At 39.5% G+C, this 13,816-nt stretch overlaps 1 protein-coding gene across 2 annotated transcripts in view; it reads left to right on the plus strand.

The window, feature by feature from the left end:
* LOC117425431 (caspase-9-like) overlaps nucleotides 1-13,816 on the plus strand; it is a 28,180-nt gene that overhangs the window by 3,793 nt on the left and 10,571 nt on the right. Inside the window, exons 2-10 of one of the 2 annotated variants that reach the window (XM_034042370.3) lie at nucleotides 3,788-3,939; nucleotides 5,055-5,280; nucleotides 5,661-5,729; nucleotides 6,188-6,243; nucleotides 8,168-8,344; nucleotides 9,387-9,476; nucleotides 10,910-11,057; nucleotides 12,706-12,894; nucleotides 13,419-13,528. In XM_034042370.3, the coding sequence (XP_033898261.1) occupies nucleotides 3,808-3,939; nucleotides 5,055-5,280; nucleotides 5,661-5,729; nucleotides 6,188-6,243; nucleotides 8,168-8,344; nucleotides 9,387-9,476; nucleotides 10,910-11,057; nucleotides 12,706-12,894; nucleotides 13,419-13,528 (1,197 nt within the window). In that variant the 5' untranslated portion in view covers nucleotides 3,788-3,807. Of the gene's footprint in view, nucleotides 1-3,787; nucleotides 3,940-5,054; nucleotides 5,281-5,365; nucleotides 5,511-5,660; nucleotides 5,730-6,187; nucleotides 6,244-8,167; nucleotides 8,345-9,386; nucleotides 9,477-10,909; nucleotides 11,058-12,705; nucleotides 12,895-13,418; nucleotides 13,529-13,816 lie in introns of those variants that run through there. The other variant, XM_058993478.1, reaches the window with a different exon arrangement.

A 13,816-nucleotide genomic window follows, 5' to 3' on the forward strand; every position in this document is an offset into this window, starting at 1 on the left:
ATTTAAACAATAACAAAACATAAAGCAAAAAGGCGCGATGGCCAAACAAACAGAAACAAGTATATTTTTAAATATAGCAATTGTTTTTTTTTATATTCTCCTCGCTCTCTCTCCGCTCTCACGTACTCTCCTCTGTACACTCCACCCCGCAGCACGGACAGCTGCAGGTTCTTATACTCTGGCCGAGGGGTTAACTAGCTGTTAATTATCTTATTACCCCTCGGCCACAGTCTGCACGCGTTTGGTAAGGATGCGTGACTGTCAGCTAGTTAAATAATCAGTAGCTGATCAGCCACGCATCCTCACAGGGTTTTAAATTATAAATATAAAACAATAACAAAAGACGCAGTGCTTTTATCCACGCCGCAAACAAAAATACAAATAATAATAATAAATAGGGGCGGGACACTCCGCCACAGTTAGTTAGACACAATCTCCCTTTCCTAAAACCATGCTGACTGTCTCCCAGGATATTGTTACCATATAGGTAATTTTCCATTTTGGATCTTATTATAGTTTCCATAAGTTTACATATAATGGAAGTCAGGCTTATTGGTCTGTAGTTACCTGGTTCGGTTTTGTCTCCCTTTTTGTGGATCGGTATTACGTTTGCTATTTTCCAGTCTGTCGGTACAACCCCTGTCGAGACTGTTGCATGATCTTGGTTAGTGGTTTGTAAATAACTTTTTTCATTTCTTTGAGTACTATTGGGAGGATCTCATCCGGCCCAGGGGATTTGTTTATTTTAAGAGCTCCTAGTCCCTTTAACACTTCTGCCTCTGTTATGCTAAAGTTATTTAAAATTGGATAGGAACAGGTCGCCATGTCGGGCATGTTGTCCGTGTCCTCCTTTGTAAAAACCTGTGAAAAGTAATCATTTAATATATTTCCTATTTTTTTTTTCTTCATCTATGATTTTGCCATTTGTGTCTCTTAGACATTTAACCTCCTCTTTGAATGTTCTCTTGCTGTTATAATATTGGAAAAATATTTTGGAATTGGTTTTAGCAATATTGATTTCTATCTCTCTCTTGGCCTTTCTAACTTCCTTTTTGACTTGTGTTTGCAGTTCCAAGTACTCTTTCTGTGTACTTCGTTTTTGGTCCCTTTTAAACGTTCTATAAAGTGCCTTTTTTCGCTGAATATTTTTTTTAATTGATCTATTAAACCATTTTGGCCATTTTGTTTTAGATTTAGATTTGTCTACTTTTGGGATGTAATTGTTTTGCGCCTCTAGTACTATATTTTTAAAAAACAGCCATCCTTTTTCTGTGGATGTTTTCTCTATTTTACTCCAATCTACTTCTGTTAGTCTCTGTTTCATACCTTCATAGTTTGCTTTTCTAAAATTGTAAACCTTGTCAAAGAGGCAGGCTTGTCAGAGGCAGGCAAACACATTTGACACAACTGTACACCTTTGTGCACCTTCCTTTGTTAGGCAGGACTGATTTATGTTTTTAGCTTTAAGAAATCCAGGTAGAGCGAAAGGAAGACATGGTTGTGTTAATACTGTATCTCAATCAAAGCATAGTGTAATACTGTATCTCAAAGCATAGTGTAATACTGTATCTCAAAGCATAGTGTAATACTGTATCTCAAAGCATAGTGTAATACTGTATCTCAAAGCATAGTGTAATACTGTATCTCAAGCAAAGCATATTGTTAGCCGAAACCACTTTTGTGCTTAGTGTTGTATAGGCCACCAATACAGAAGCAAAACATGAATTTAAAAATGGGCATATTTTTTTAACCAGCAGGGATGGAAATAAGACTCCCATTGCATAGTAGTTAGGTCCATTCCTGGCTTTATTACTGTGAGACACATCTGGGCTTCTTACCTATACACTGGAGCTAATCAAGCTAGTGTTAAAATCCAGAATTGGTGAAACTGTTATGCAATAAGAGTCTTATTTCCATCCATGACCAATATCATTGTACAGGTAACAACTGTCTGAAATATGAAAACCCTTTTAGACAGTCCTGACGGGAGGAGCGTTCATTATGAAAATCCAATTGTATAAATTTCACTTCTCCATAGGTTTGGTGTGAATCTCACTACCTCACCAGCAGCATTAGTCTAGTCAGTTTCACTTCATTTTAATGTGTTGCAATAGCTACTCTGAAACTGCAACACACTATAAATACCTGGCTGTAAGGTGCGGTGTGTAGACACATCTCTGATACAGGGTGCTGACTTAAAGATGTACTTTATACAATCAACATTTTACGAATACAGTATTTTTTTTTTTTGTTGTTTAATATATCGTACTAATCTTTGTGTTCTGTATTATTCTCTAAGTATAATAACAAATCCAGCAAAAATGCTTCTGAAGAGTTCTTAAGACTGATTGTGAGGATGTGACTGTGGGGAAGCATATTAGCATCTCACAGACTTCAGTGAACCATGCTGCACATTGGCTTCAGTGTACAGAGCAGTAATAATCTGCTTCCCCACTTCCTCACAGTCAGCTTGGAGAGATCTTTTTAGAAGAAACTTTTGATGGAATAGTTAGCATAATAATGATGTAAAAGGAAACAGCAATAGAGAACCATACTGAACACACAGCATATATTCATGGAAACATTGTTTTCAAAAGTCCCCTGTTGAAGCTGCAGCTTTCTGAAGTGTTCACTTGTAATAGACAGGCGTTTAGGCTCATGCCTTCATTAAAGAGGAAGTAGCAGGATTCCTAAAAATACAGCGTTCCCCGTCCCCACGTGTCGCGACAACTGTTAAAATAACATACCTATCATTTTTCTTTTCATTGTTAACATCCTGACAACTTTTTACACATACTTTTAAAGTGCACTGGGGTTTGAGATCTGTCCTCAAAATCACTGCAGGAAGAGCGAAACAAAAAACATAACAAGTGCTCTGGCTTTTCTGTTCCATACAGCATCATGGATCGTTGTTGTTGTGTTACCTGCCTCACAATGTGGACAATAATCCTGACACTGTCAGTGCACTACAGCGGCCATTCTGAGAAGAGCTTTGAAACAGACTTTAAAGTTCTAAGTGTATCAGGATGTTAACAGTGAAAAGAGAAATGACAGGTAGTTATTGAAACAGTGTAGCAGCGTGTGGGGACGGGTAATGCTGTATTTTTGGAACCCTGCTGCTTCCTCTTTAAGCTTAATGACTTCTGTCTTTTATACAATGTTGTACAAACAACATGGGCAGGGGCCCCATTGTGATCATACGAAAGGTTATGAAAGAAAGTAAATCAAATCCTATAGTGTTTGGAGATTGTTAATACAGGTTCCACACATGTCATAATTCAGGCACATAGTGTCCATATGTCTGCAGGAGAATGCCCTTAGACCGTGTTTGTATATCACAGTTCATCTAATGCACAGTGTCAACCCTTAACAAATCTAATATTAGAATTACATTGATTAAAATGGCAAAAACAATCTCTTCACGTTATTTTATAAACAATCACGCTATCCCATGTCATTATCCAGTTGTAAACTATAGTCCCATTCACAAGTCACCAGGTAAACCTGCCTTTTTAAGCCTATATGCACTTGCATGGGTTCAGTTAAAACTCCAGGAGACTGATTGTGGGATAATACTACGAGGGACTGTTTGGCCAGCACTGATAATGTTGTCACATTCTGAGATGTTGACCCAGAGTCATTTGTCTGGATGTTCTGAGCTGGCATGGAACAACCCTTCACATTTCTGATCAACACATATACTGATGCATTAGCATGTAGATTTATATAGGAAAACAAATAAACCTATTTTCACAGTGGACTTTTTTCTTTCTTTATTCTACAATAGAAATTTTTTCCAGGGTCATAATGGATTCCAGACACAAGAAAATTCTGCAAAGCAGCCGCTCCATGCTGGTGCGTGAATTGAATCCATCTCAGCTGTACGACGGACTGATTTCCAGAGGAATTTTCAGTCAAGACATGATTGATGAAATAAAGGTAGACTCTCACATTTGATCTGTCTATGGGCCTGATTCAATCTTACATTGTGGCTTCATGGCCAGCTATACAATCCTGTTGTAAGGTTTTATTCAATCAAAGCTTCAATTCAGCCGGAGCTATGGAGCTGCGCTCCGGTAAAGATTTCCACACCTTCACTTCAGCCTGTGAAAACAATACAAAATACCACTTTACTACAAATAATTATGAACATAACATCATTATTAGTAGTTTATTTTCATGGCAATTAGTGCCTCTTCTTATCTGAATGTGTATGTCCGTCCTTCCTTTCCCTGGTTGTTGCTTGTGCTCTGTGTGTGTGTGTGTGCGTGTATCATGTGCAACTGTAAATGAGTTAACTGCTGTGTAAACTTGACACAATGTATTTGCTTTGTTTCCGTGATTGAAATTAGTCAGTACTATCGGCAGACCTGAAACAACATATTGGTTTGGTTGCCTGAGAATATTTCATACAAGGACAGGCAGATCAGCAATGGCAGCGATACAGGCAGCAAAGTGCCTCATGTGCCGAGCCGTGCCTGTCTGTCCCTGTAGCCAATTTGATACTGTTATCACTTTCTGCCTAGATGACAGAAAAACAAGTTTGATAAACAGTAGATTATATGTGGGGCATTACAGCTATGGCCAAAAGTTTTGCATCACACCCTATAGAATTCAGAATGTTACGTTACCATATTGAATTCCATATCGCTTTTTAGTTTTCCAAAAATTGAAAAATGTTACATTTTTAAAAAAAAGAGCAGCTACCATTCTACCTGGTTGTGATTGGAGCAGGATTATTTACTATGACCTGCCCAATCAATACCTTTGCTCACAGAATATCCAATAAGACACCCTACAAACAACATAGTAACTTCTAATACATGCAGAATTACCCCAGCATTATAGGAATGGTAACACCTTGGTTGTTCAGCTTCTTTTTTCAGTACAACTTTGTGGGATATTTGTTCAATGAATACGTTAAAACCTCTAGTTACTTTCTGCAATAGAGACTGCCAAGTGCAACTGCATTTGCAACTAAGCAAGTAAGTAAGTGAGGGTGCTGTGTTTTTAAAGGGGGGGGGGTGTTGCTGTTGTTGTTTTTCTGTGTTCAGGGTGCAGGACCTCGCAGAGATCAGGCCAGGCAGCTTGTGATAGACCTGGAGACTCGTGGAAGCCGGGCTTTCCCTGCCTTTCTGGAGTGCCTTGTGGAAACAGACCAGAGCCGTGTGGCAGACCTCCTGAGCGCTGGCCTTGGGATTCAGCCACCTCATTCCCTTCCCATTCAACCCATCCCAATGCCCATCCCAATACGCATCCCTCACAATGATGGAACACAGCGTGAGTATGATGCCCTTCGTTCCCTTCCCATCCCATCCCAATACCCAATCCAATACCCAATCCCAATCCAGTCCCATCCCAATACCCATCTCTCACAATGATGGAACACAGCGTGAGTATGATGCCCTTGTTCCCTTTCCATCCCAATACCCAATCAAATACCCAATCCCAATCCAATCCCATCCCAATACCCATCCCAATACCCATCCCTCACAATGATGGAACACAGCGTGGGTATGATGCCCTCGTTCCCTTCCCAATACCCAACCCAATACCCAACCCAATACCCATCCCAATACCCATCCCAATACCCATCCCAATATGCATCCCAATACCAAATCCCTATACCTGTAGTTAAATGGTGTGGTTTTATTTTGCAGAAAAGAAAATGGACAAACCAGACAGAGGACACATATCTAGAAAGGACAGGCATGATTACCCCATTCCATGTGAGTCCATTACACACCACATGCCTTTTACACTGCATGCTTATCAAAAACAAAATCTCTTGCTGTGCTTGTATCATTATTATTAGAATTTCAGTGTCAGGATTATTGCCCACATTGCCAAACAGATAACACAGCAGTAAGGACCCATGATGTCATGCGGAAAACACAGCCTAGTTTTTATTTTCTAATCATCAGGTCCGATCCCAAACATGAGTCCATTAGAGCTGACATCTTGAAAATAGCTTTGAAACAGACTTCAAACTATTACATGTAAAAAAGTTGTCAGGATGTTAACAACGAAAAGAAAAATGACAAGTACATCATTCAAACAGTTGTAGCAACACATGGGGACGTATAACGCTATATTTTAAGAAACCTTGCTACTTCCTCTTAAAAATACAGACCATTTCTGATCAAGAAAATCTATGCAAGAAGTGACAGGGCTCTGTTTGTTTTAGGTTCTGAAGGAGATGAGCTGCCTTCTATACCCAGAATAAGGAGAGACAGTCTTCAGGTACAGACCTTTAATCTTGGATGTCAAATGGGGAAAACTTTCATTGTTCTGTTAAATAAGCATAGCTTGATTTGAAAATAGATTTAAACTAAAAAAAACTTTACAATGCTAATCCCTAATTGACCAAATTCTTCCATAGTTTAGTCTTCTGTGAACTTGTATCATAAAGTAAACTGGTTGACAGCCCACTTAATTTCCATTCCCCACAAGCAGTGATAAGCTCCTCCCCTTAAAACCTACTTGTGAAAACACAATGAGCCAAATAGACACTACCTGCAGCAGCTGAAGGTTACATTGCATCTTCAAGCTCTAGTAAAACCCCAACAGCAAAAAGCAGTATAAAAGGTGGTTTGCCTTTTTCCTGAATGTTGTTTTTGAGTATGCAAGCCAAGCCAGTCCAAATAGAACTCCTATTACTGATCTCGATAGCAGGTTAGTTAGATCAGAGAGCTGCCAGTATATACAGTATGTGACCACGAGAGGAAGCTTCAGATCCGACTACGTTGAGTTTGTTTGGTTCTATTCCTTACCCTCGACATGTTCAAAAATAACAAACTTCCTTTTTTTGGTTTCAGCTGTCTTACACAGTCATTCTGCATTGTTAGTCAATTGATAGTATTTGGGCTACCATTGCACTTGTGGGACAGATTTCTAATTAATATTCAAAGAGAAGACAATTATCTCATCAGGGATACCAATATATTTAGTGTGCAACAAAAGCCCCACCCATGATGTGAAACATTTAGAGGCACAGTGCACTTGTGAGATCATTCCAGTTGTTTGCATGTGTTTCGAGAGGAAACGATTACCTCTTCAGGATATGAAGGTATTTAATAAGTAAAGGGTCTGAGTGGGATAACAGGCTCATTCCCAGTCATTCTCTTTCAAGGCTGGGGACACCATCATTTGAACATCCAATAACTTTCTCACATTCGGGGTTCCTGAGTGAATTATCTTTCTTATCGGATCTCATTCTGGAATCTTTCTTGCATTCATTCAAATCCGATGACAGAGTGAGCAGGTGAATTGCTCTGTTACAAAACCCACCACACTGCTAAGCAGATGCAGAGCTTGATCTAAGGAAACATTTGCTGATACCAGCTGTTAAATATAGGTTCAAACTTACTTTATTGTCTAAACATTGTACTTGTTATCTAAACTCAACACTCTAGGAACGGTCATAGTGCTGTGGTTATTTTCCACACGAGGACAGTCGTAATATTCAGCTATCATCCTTTGTGGAATAACTACAGGACTATGAAAGTCTACAGGACTCTATGAAAGTCTACAGAACTCTGAAAGACTACAGGACTCTATGAATGACTACAGGACTCTATGAAAGTCTACAGGACTCTATGAATGACTACAGGACTCTATGAATGACTACAGGACTATGAATGACTACAGGACTATGAAAGTCTACATGACTCTGTGAATGATTACAGGACTCTATGCATGACTACAGGACTATGAATGTTCTCACACTAAGGGTCGGGTCTCCCTGGGGGTCTCAAAATCCCTTATTGGGATCAATAAGCTACTAATAACCAAACCAAACAAGCAAGATGGGCCGAATGGTCTTCTTTCATTTGTTACCTTTCTTATGTTCTTATGTTCTAAAACAACATGACAAGCAGCCCCACTTTACTATATGACAGCAGAGCAATGCAGCAGATTTTTAAAATGAAGTACACATTGCATGTAAACATTATCAGACTAAGAATACTACAGTATAACTCTTTGATGTGTTATTCATGTAGATGCAATAAAATCTGAATTGATATATTTTTCATTTCATTGTAAATTACTCTTTTCAGTAGGGGGTCATGCCAGAGCAAAGTATCTCTCTCCCTCTCACATCTCTCTCTTGCTCTTCCTCTTTGTCTCTCTCCCTCTCTCTATTTATTTCTTTATTTTTTTGCAGATGTACAGAATGGATGCAAGGCCTTGCGGTCAATGCCTGATTATTAATAACGTGGAATTTCATCCAAACAGTAACCTGAAGAACCGCACAGGATCTGACATTGATTGTGCCAGACTTGAGAAACGGTTCAAGTCATTTCACTTCATTGTTGAGGTGAAGAGAAACCTCACATCGCAGGTAAAGAGGAATTCACCTGGATTGATTTTGCATCCCGCACTTATGCTCCCAACAGTATACACTCTGCTATTTAAAATAAAAAGGGACATATTACTTAGTTGTTTGGTTCTGGCTTTGTCATTGGCAGGTGTTTCTCTCCATCCAAAGAATAGGACTTAATTAAGTCTGTAGCAAACGCTTTTTAAAGGGACTGCCAGTGATCATTTGGCTTGCATATTTTTAAAGGGGCTGCCAGTGATAATTTGGCTTGCACATTTTTAAAGGGGCGGCCAGTGATAATTTGGCTTGCACATTTTAAAAGGGACGGCCAGTGATAATTTGACTTGCTTGTTCTTCATCCCAGTGGCCTTCCCTGCATAAACCTGACTTCTAATTTGCAATGTCGACCCAGAGGACTTTTTTGACCTGAAAAAAGAAACGAAGACTAGGGGTCACAAATGGAGATTAGATAAAGGGGCATTCAGAACAGAAAATAGGAGGCACTTTTTTACACAGAGAATTGTGAGGGTCTGGAACCAACTCCCCAGTAATGTTGTTGAAGCTGACACCCTGGGATCCTTCAAGAAGCTGCTTGATGAGATTCTGGGATCAATAAGCTACTAACAACCAAACGAGCAAGATTGGCCGATGGCCTCCTCTCGTTTGTAAACTTTCTTATGTTCTTATGTTCTTAAGTGTGTTTACAAGCCCAGTGATGGCCAAACAGGGAATTCAGCTTGCCTTGACTTTGGAAAAGAAACAGAGAAACCACAGAAGGGAGCTAATATATACAAAATAACTGGTCACTTTATGAAATTTCACTCAAATATTTTTTGAAAATATGGTTAACATAAGCAAAGTATATCTGTAAACTTTACCATTGAAATAGAACAAAAACTAAGATAACTTTTTTTTTTATATGGTCACATACAAATGTAATAAGAAATCCACCTTGACATTATCTTAAGAAAGAACTTTGCACATCTCTAGTTTTTAGGAACCCTGTCTATAATGTTGCTTTGGTGTCATCCTGTAAATACTATTAACCTTTCTCCCAATATAGGCAATAAGACAAGAGCTGTATGCCTTGTCACAGAAAGACCACACCGCCTTCGACTGCTGTGTTGTAATAATCCTGTCCCATGGCACAGAGGTTAGCGGGTTGGGATTGAGGTTGGCGTTGGCATTGGGGTTATGGGGTTGGAGTTAGGGGGTTTGGGTTAGAATACCTTGTCACAGAAAGACCACACCGCCTTCGACTGCTGTGTTATAATAATCCTGCGGTTAGCGGGTTGGGGTTGGGGTTGGGTTAGGGGGGTTGGGTTAGGGGGTTGGGGTTATGGGGGTTGGGGGTGGGGGTTGGGGTTAGGGGGTTAGGGGGTTGGGGTGGGGGTTGGGGTTGGCATTGGGGTTAGGGTTAGGGTTAGGGTTGGGGTTGGGGTTAGAATACCTTGTCACAGAAAGACCACACCGCCTTTCACTGCTGTGTTGTAATAATCCTGTCACATGGCACTGAGATAAACTGACAGAATGTTGCTTTTCTCTTATTTGTTGCTGACATACATACATACATGTAAGTTTCATACATTTTTCCACCATGCACATCCATTCATGATCAGTATTGGGCCGTGACACTCTAATCTAATCTGATTAGATTTTTTAGTAACTGTAATGGCTCCTTTTTCAGGTAGGCAATGAATTACACTTTATGTAAACAATTACACAGTTACTGTTTATTACATTTAAAAAAGGCTAAGACATGACGTGGGAATCAGAAAGTGCTTCCACAGTGCAAGACAAACCTTGCATGTCACAGGAACATGCTTTTCACAGCTGGAAAAGGGCACCAGTGGGTTCCATAACTGGATCTCATAAGAATATTTCCAGTTGCAGCCTGACCAAACTGAAAAATATAAAAATATGTTGCTATAAAATGTAAACTGTACCTGAGAAGTAACTATTTGTAACTGTAACTAGTTAAAATGTTGTTCAGGTAACTTGTAACTGTAATGGATTACTTTTTCAAACTAACCTCCCCAACACTGTTCAATATGTAGGTCTCAAATGTGCAGTTCAGTTATTACATTTTTTAAAATAAAAAAGCAAATAAACATGTTTTAGTAAACATTAGTTTAGTACACTAGGTTAAAGAAATCTCTGTTTGCAAGCCATGCTTTAAGACTGTGGTACGCTTCCTGGGTCATTTCATCTGTTCCTGTTAATAACTAATCAGCTGCTTCCCCTGTTGACTGATATCCTTTCAGTCAGTAACGTTACCAGAAGACACTGCTGGGGTGAAACGACCTAGGAAGTAAAGCAGTAACAGACCTGCTGGAAGTCAAGGCAAGCACATTCTTTAACCTAGTGTGATACAGAGGTCTGTGTAAAATTAAATCCATGCTTTCTTAACATGCGTCTCTTTGAGAAGTGCCCATTTCAGAGCTGTGTAGCCAATGGAAGTGGAATGGGTCACATTGAAGGGATTATTGTGTTAGCTACAATCACCTGACTTAAAGGTTGTGTCTTCTCATTGTATTGAATTTAGTGACCCGGATTCAAATGATTACTCTCAATTATGTTCCATAGGTGAACCACAACAGGTTTCCTGGTGCTATCCATGGTGTTGATGGCCCAATAGTTCCAGTTCAGAATATTACCAATTATTTTAATGGACAAAACTGCCCAACACTACAAGGGAAACCCAAGATCTTTTTCATCCAAGCGTGTGGTGGAGGCAAGTACTGTCTGCAAAAAATCATAGAGAAAAATAATTGAGAGAGAAACTTGGTAGGGTCTGAGAAGTTACATTTAACTATTACATTTATGTATTGTTCTTGTTTAGAACCACTGTGTATGTCTTTGTGACTGTATAAAACTATGAGCTCTATTGAACTCTCACAAATATCTTTCTGTCTAAGTTGGCTCACGACAGTGGAAGCAATAACCTGCACCAGTGGATACATACTACATTTGTTCTACAAAAATACAGTAAACTGCACCTCTGCAGAAATACAGTAAATTGCACCTCTACAAAAATACAGTAAACTGCACCTCTGCAGAAATACAGTAAACTGTACCTCTACAAAAATACAGTAAACTGTACCTCTACAAAAATACAGTAAACTGCACCTCTGCAGAAATACAGTAAACTGCACCTCTGCAGAAATACAGTAAACTGCACCACTTGCATGTTTGCGAGAATTGCTTTTCAAATTGTCATAAAACATTTCATTGCTAATTTCTAATTCTAAACTGCTGTAGACTATTCTGTACAAACTGTTGGTATAAGTCATGGCCATACTGATAGCTGTCATTTAGATTGAACTGCTGTGCCAGGGGATGCATGTTACTAGCATGATTAAAAAGCAACATTTTCTAATGGTTGCTGCTTCTTGGTGTCTCAGATACAGGATTAGGGTTAGGGATGTATCTGCAGCTGCTGCTTCTTGGTGTCTCAGATCAGACAGACACAGGGTTAGGGTTTGGGATGGTTAGGGATGTATCTACAGCTGTTTGTTCTTGGTGTCTCAGATCAGACAGACACAGGGTTAGGGTTTGGGAGGGTTATTTTATTTATTTATTTATTTATTTCTTAGCAGACGCCCTTTTCCAGGGCGACTTACAATTGTTACAAGATATCACATTATACATTATTTCACGTTATACAGATATCACATTATTTTTACATACAATTACCCATTTATTCAGTTGGGTTTTTACTGGAGCAATCTAGGTAAAGTACCTTGCTCAAGGGTACAACAGCAGTGTCCCCCACTGGGGATTGAACCTACAACCCTCCGGTCAAGAGTCCAGAGCCCTAACCACTACTCCACACTGCTGCCCATAGGGTTAGGGATGTATCTACAGCTGTTTGTTCTTGGTGTCTCAGATCAGAAAGACACAGGGTTAGGGTTAGGGATGTATCTGCAGCTGCTGCTTCTTGGTGTCTCAGATCAGACAGACACAGGGTTAGGGTTTGGGAGGGTTAGGGTTAGGGATGTATCTACAGCTGTTTGTTCTTGGTGTCTCAGATCAGACAGACACAGGGTTAGGGTTTGGGAGGGTTAGGGTTAGGGATGTATCTACAGCTGTTTGTTCTTGGTGTCTCAGATCAGACAGACACAGGGTTAGGGTTTGGGAGGGTTAGGGATGTATTTACAGCTGTTTATTCTTGGTGTCTCAGATCAGACAGACACAGGGTTAGGGATGTATCTAAAGCTGTTTGTTCTTGGTGTCTCAGATCAGACAGACACAGGGTTAGGGTTTGGGAGGGTTAGGGTTAGGGATGTATCTACAGCTGTTTTTTCTTGGTGTCTCAGATCAGACAGACACAGGGTTAGGGTTAGGGATGTATCTACAGCTGTTTGTTCTTGGTGTCTCAGATCAGAAAGACATTGGGTTTGAGGTCTCTCCAGATGAGTTTGAGCCAGCGGCCGGTGGCATTGACGATCACACAGACGCCACGCCGATGTCACCCAGGGAGGAGCTTGGGAAAGACTCTGATGAGCCCGATGCCAGAGCAAGCCTGCCTACTCCCAGTGATATCTTAGTGTCATACTCCACTTTTCCAGGTACAAAAACAGAGTTCATCTCAGATAGAACATAAAAACTAAAATAAACCTGTCACCACTACATAAAAAAATAAAAATCGAGATACAAACCCCATATTAGCAGGACTTTAGAAACTTTGCCTTAAAGTGACTGCCCTATGCCCTAAGTCCTGTGTGACTGTTTCACTGCCTTGGTCATTTCACCTCAGTGTTTTACTGACTGCAAAACATGTCAGTCAAAGGGAAGCAGGCGTTGAAGGACAATTTCATTCTCCAGGTGAAATGACCAAGGAAGTGCAATACTAACTGATAATATGGTGTACACAGATTTGTGTAATTTTGTGTAGTGCCAGATCTGTTTTAAAATGAAAATACATGTTTTTATAACATGTGGTTCTTTCAAAACTGCACATAGAGCTATGTAGTGAATGGAAGTGCACAGCAGGTAAGATGTGTGGAATGATATTGGCTACAGGCCCCTTATAAAAGTGGCACAGTTGAACATTTCCTTATTCTTTCCCTCTCATATCATTTGTATTTTTAAGGGTATGTGTCTTGGCGAGACACACAAGCAGGTTCTTGGTATGTGGAAACTCTAAACAATGTTTTGGAAGAATTTGCTGGATATGAAGACCTGCTTACTTTGCTGACAATGGTAAATATACATATATTTGTTTGTTTGTTTCTTGTTTTTGTTATATCCCACTGTAACAAACAAACACATTTTTTTTCCAGTTATTTGAAAACATTTACAGTTCTAGAAAGTGTTTCTTTTTCAATTAGGTTTGTTGACCTGTATGTTTTACAAGCTTTATTCGTCATCCATAACTTCAAACACTAAATCATCAAGATCTTCTTAAAGCAAGAGGAAGTACTAATGGTGTTAGATTCTGTTACATGGAAAACTTACAACTGAATAATATCATTAAGGAACATCTATATT

This window comes from Acipenser ruthenus, chromosome 20, assembly GCF_902713425.1.
Source record: "Acipenser ruthenus chromosome 20, fAciRut3.2 maternal haplotype, whole genome shotgun sequence".
NCBI classification, from domain to species: domain Eukaryota; kingdom Metazoa; phylum Chordata; class Actinopteri; order Acipenseriformes; family Acipenseridae; genus Acipenser; species Acipenser ruthenus.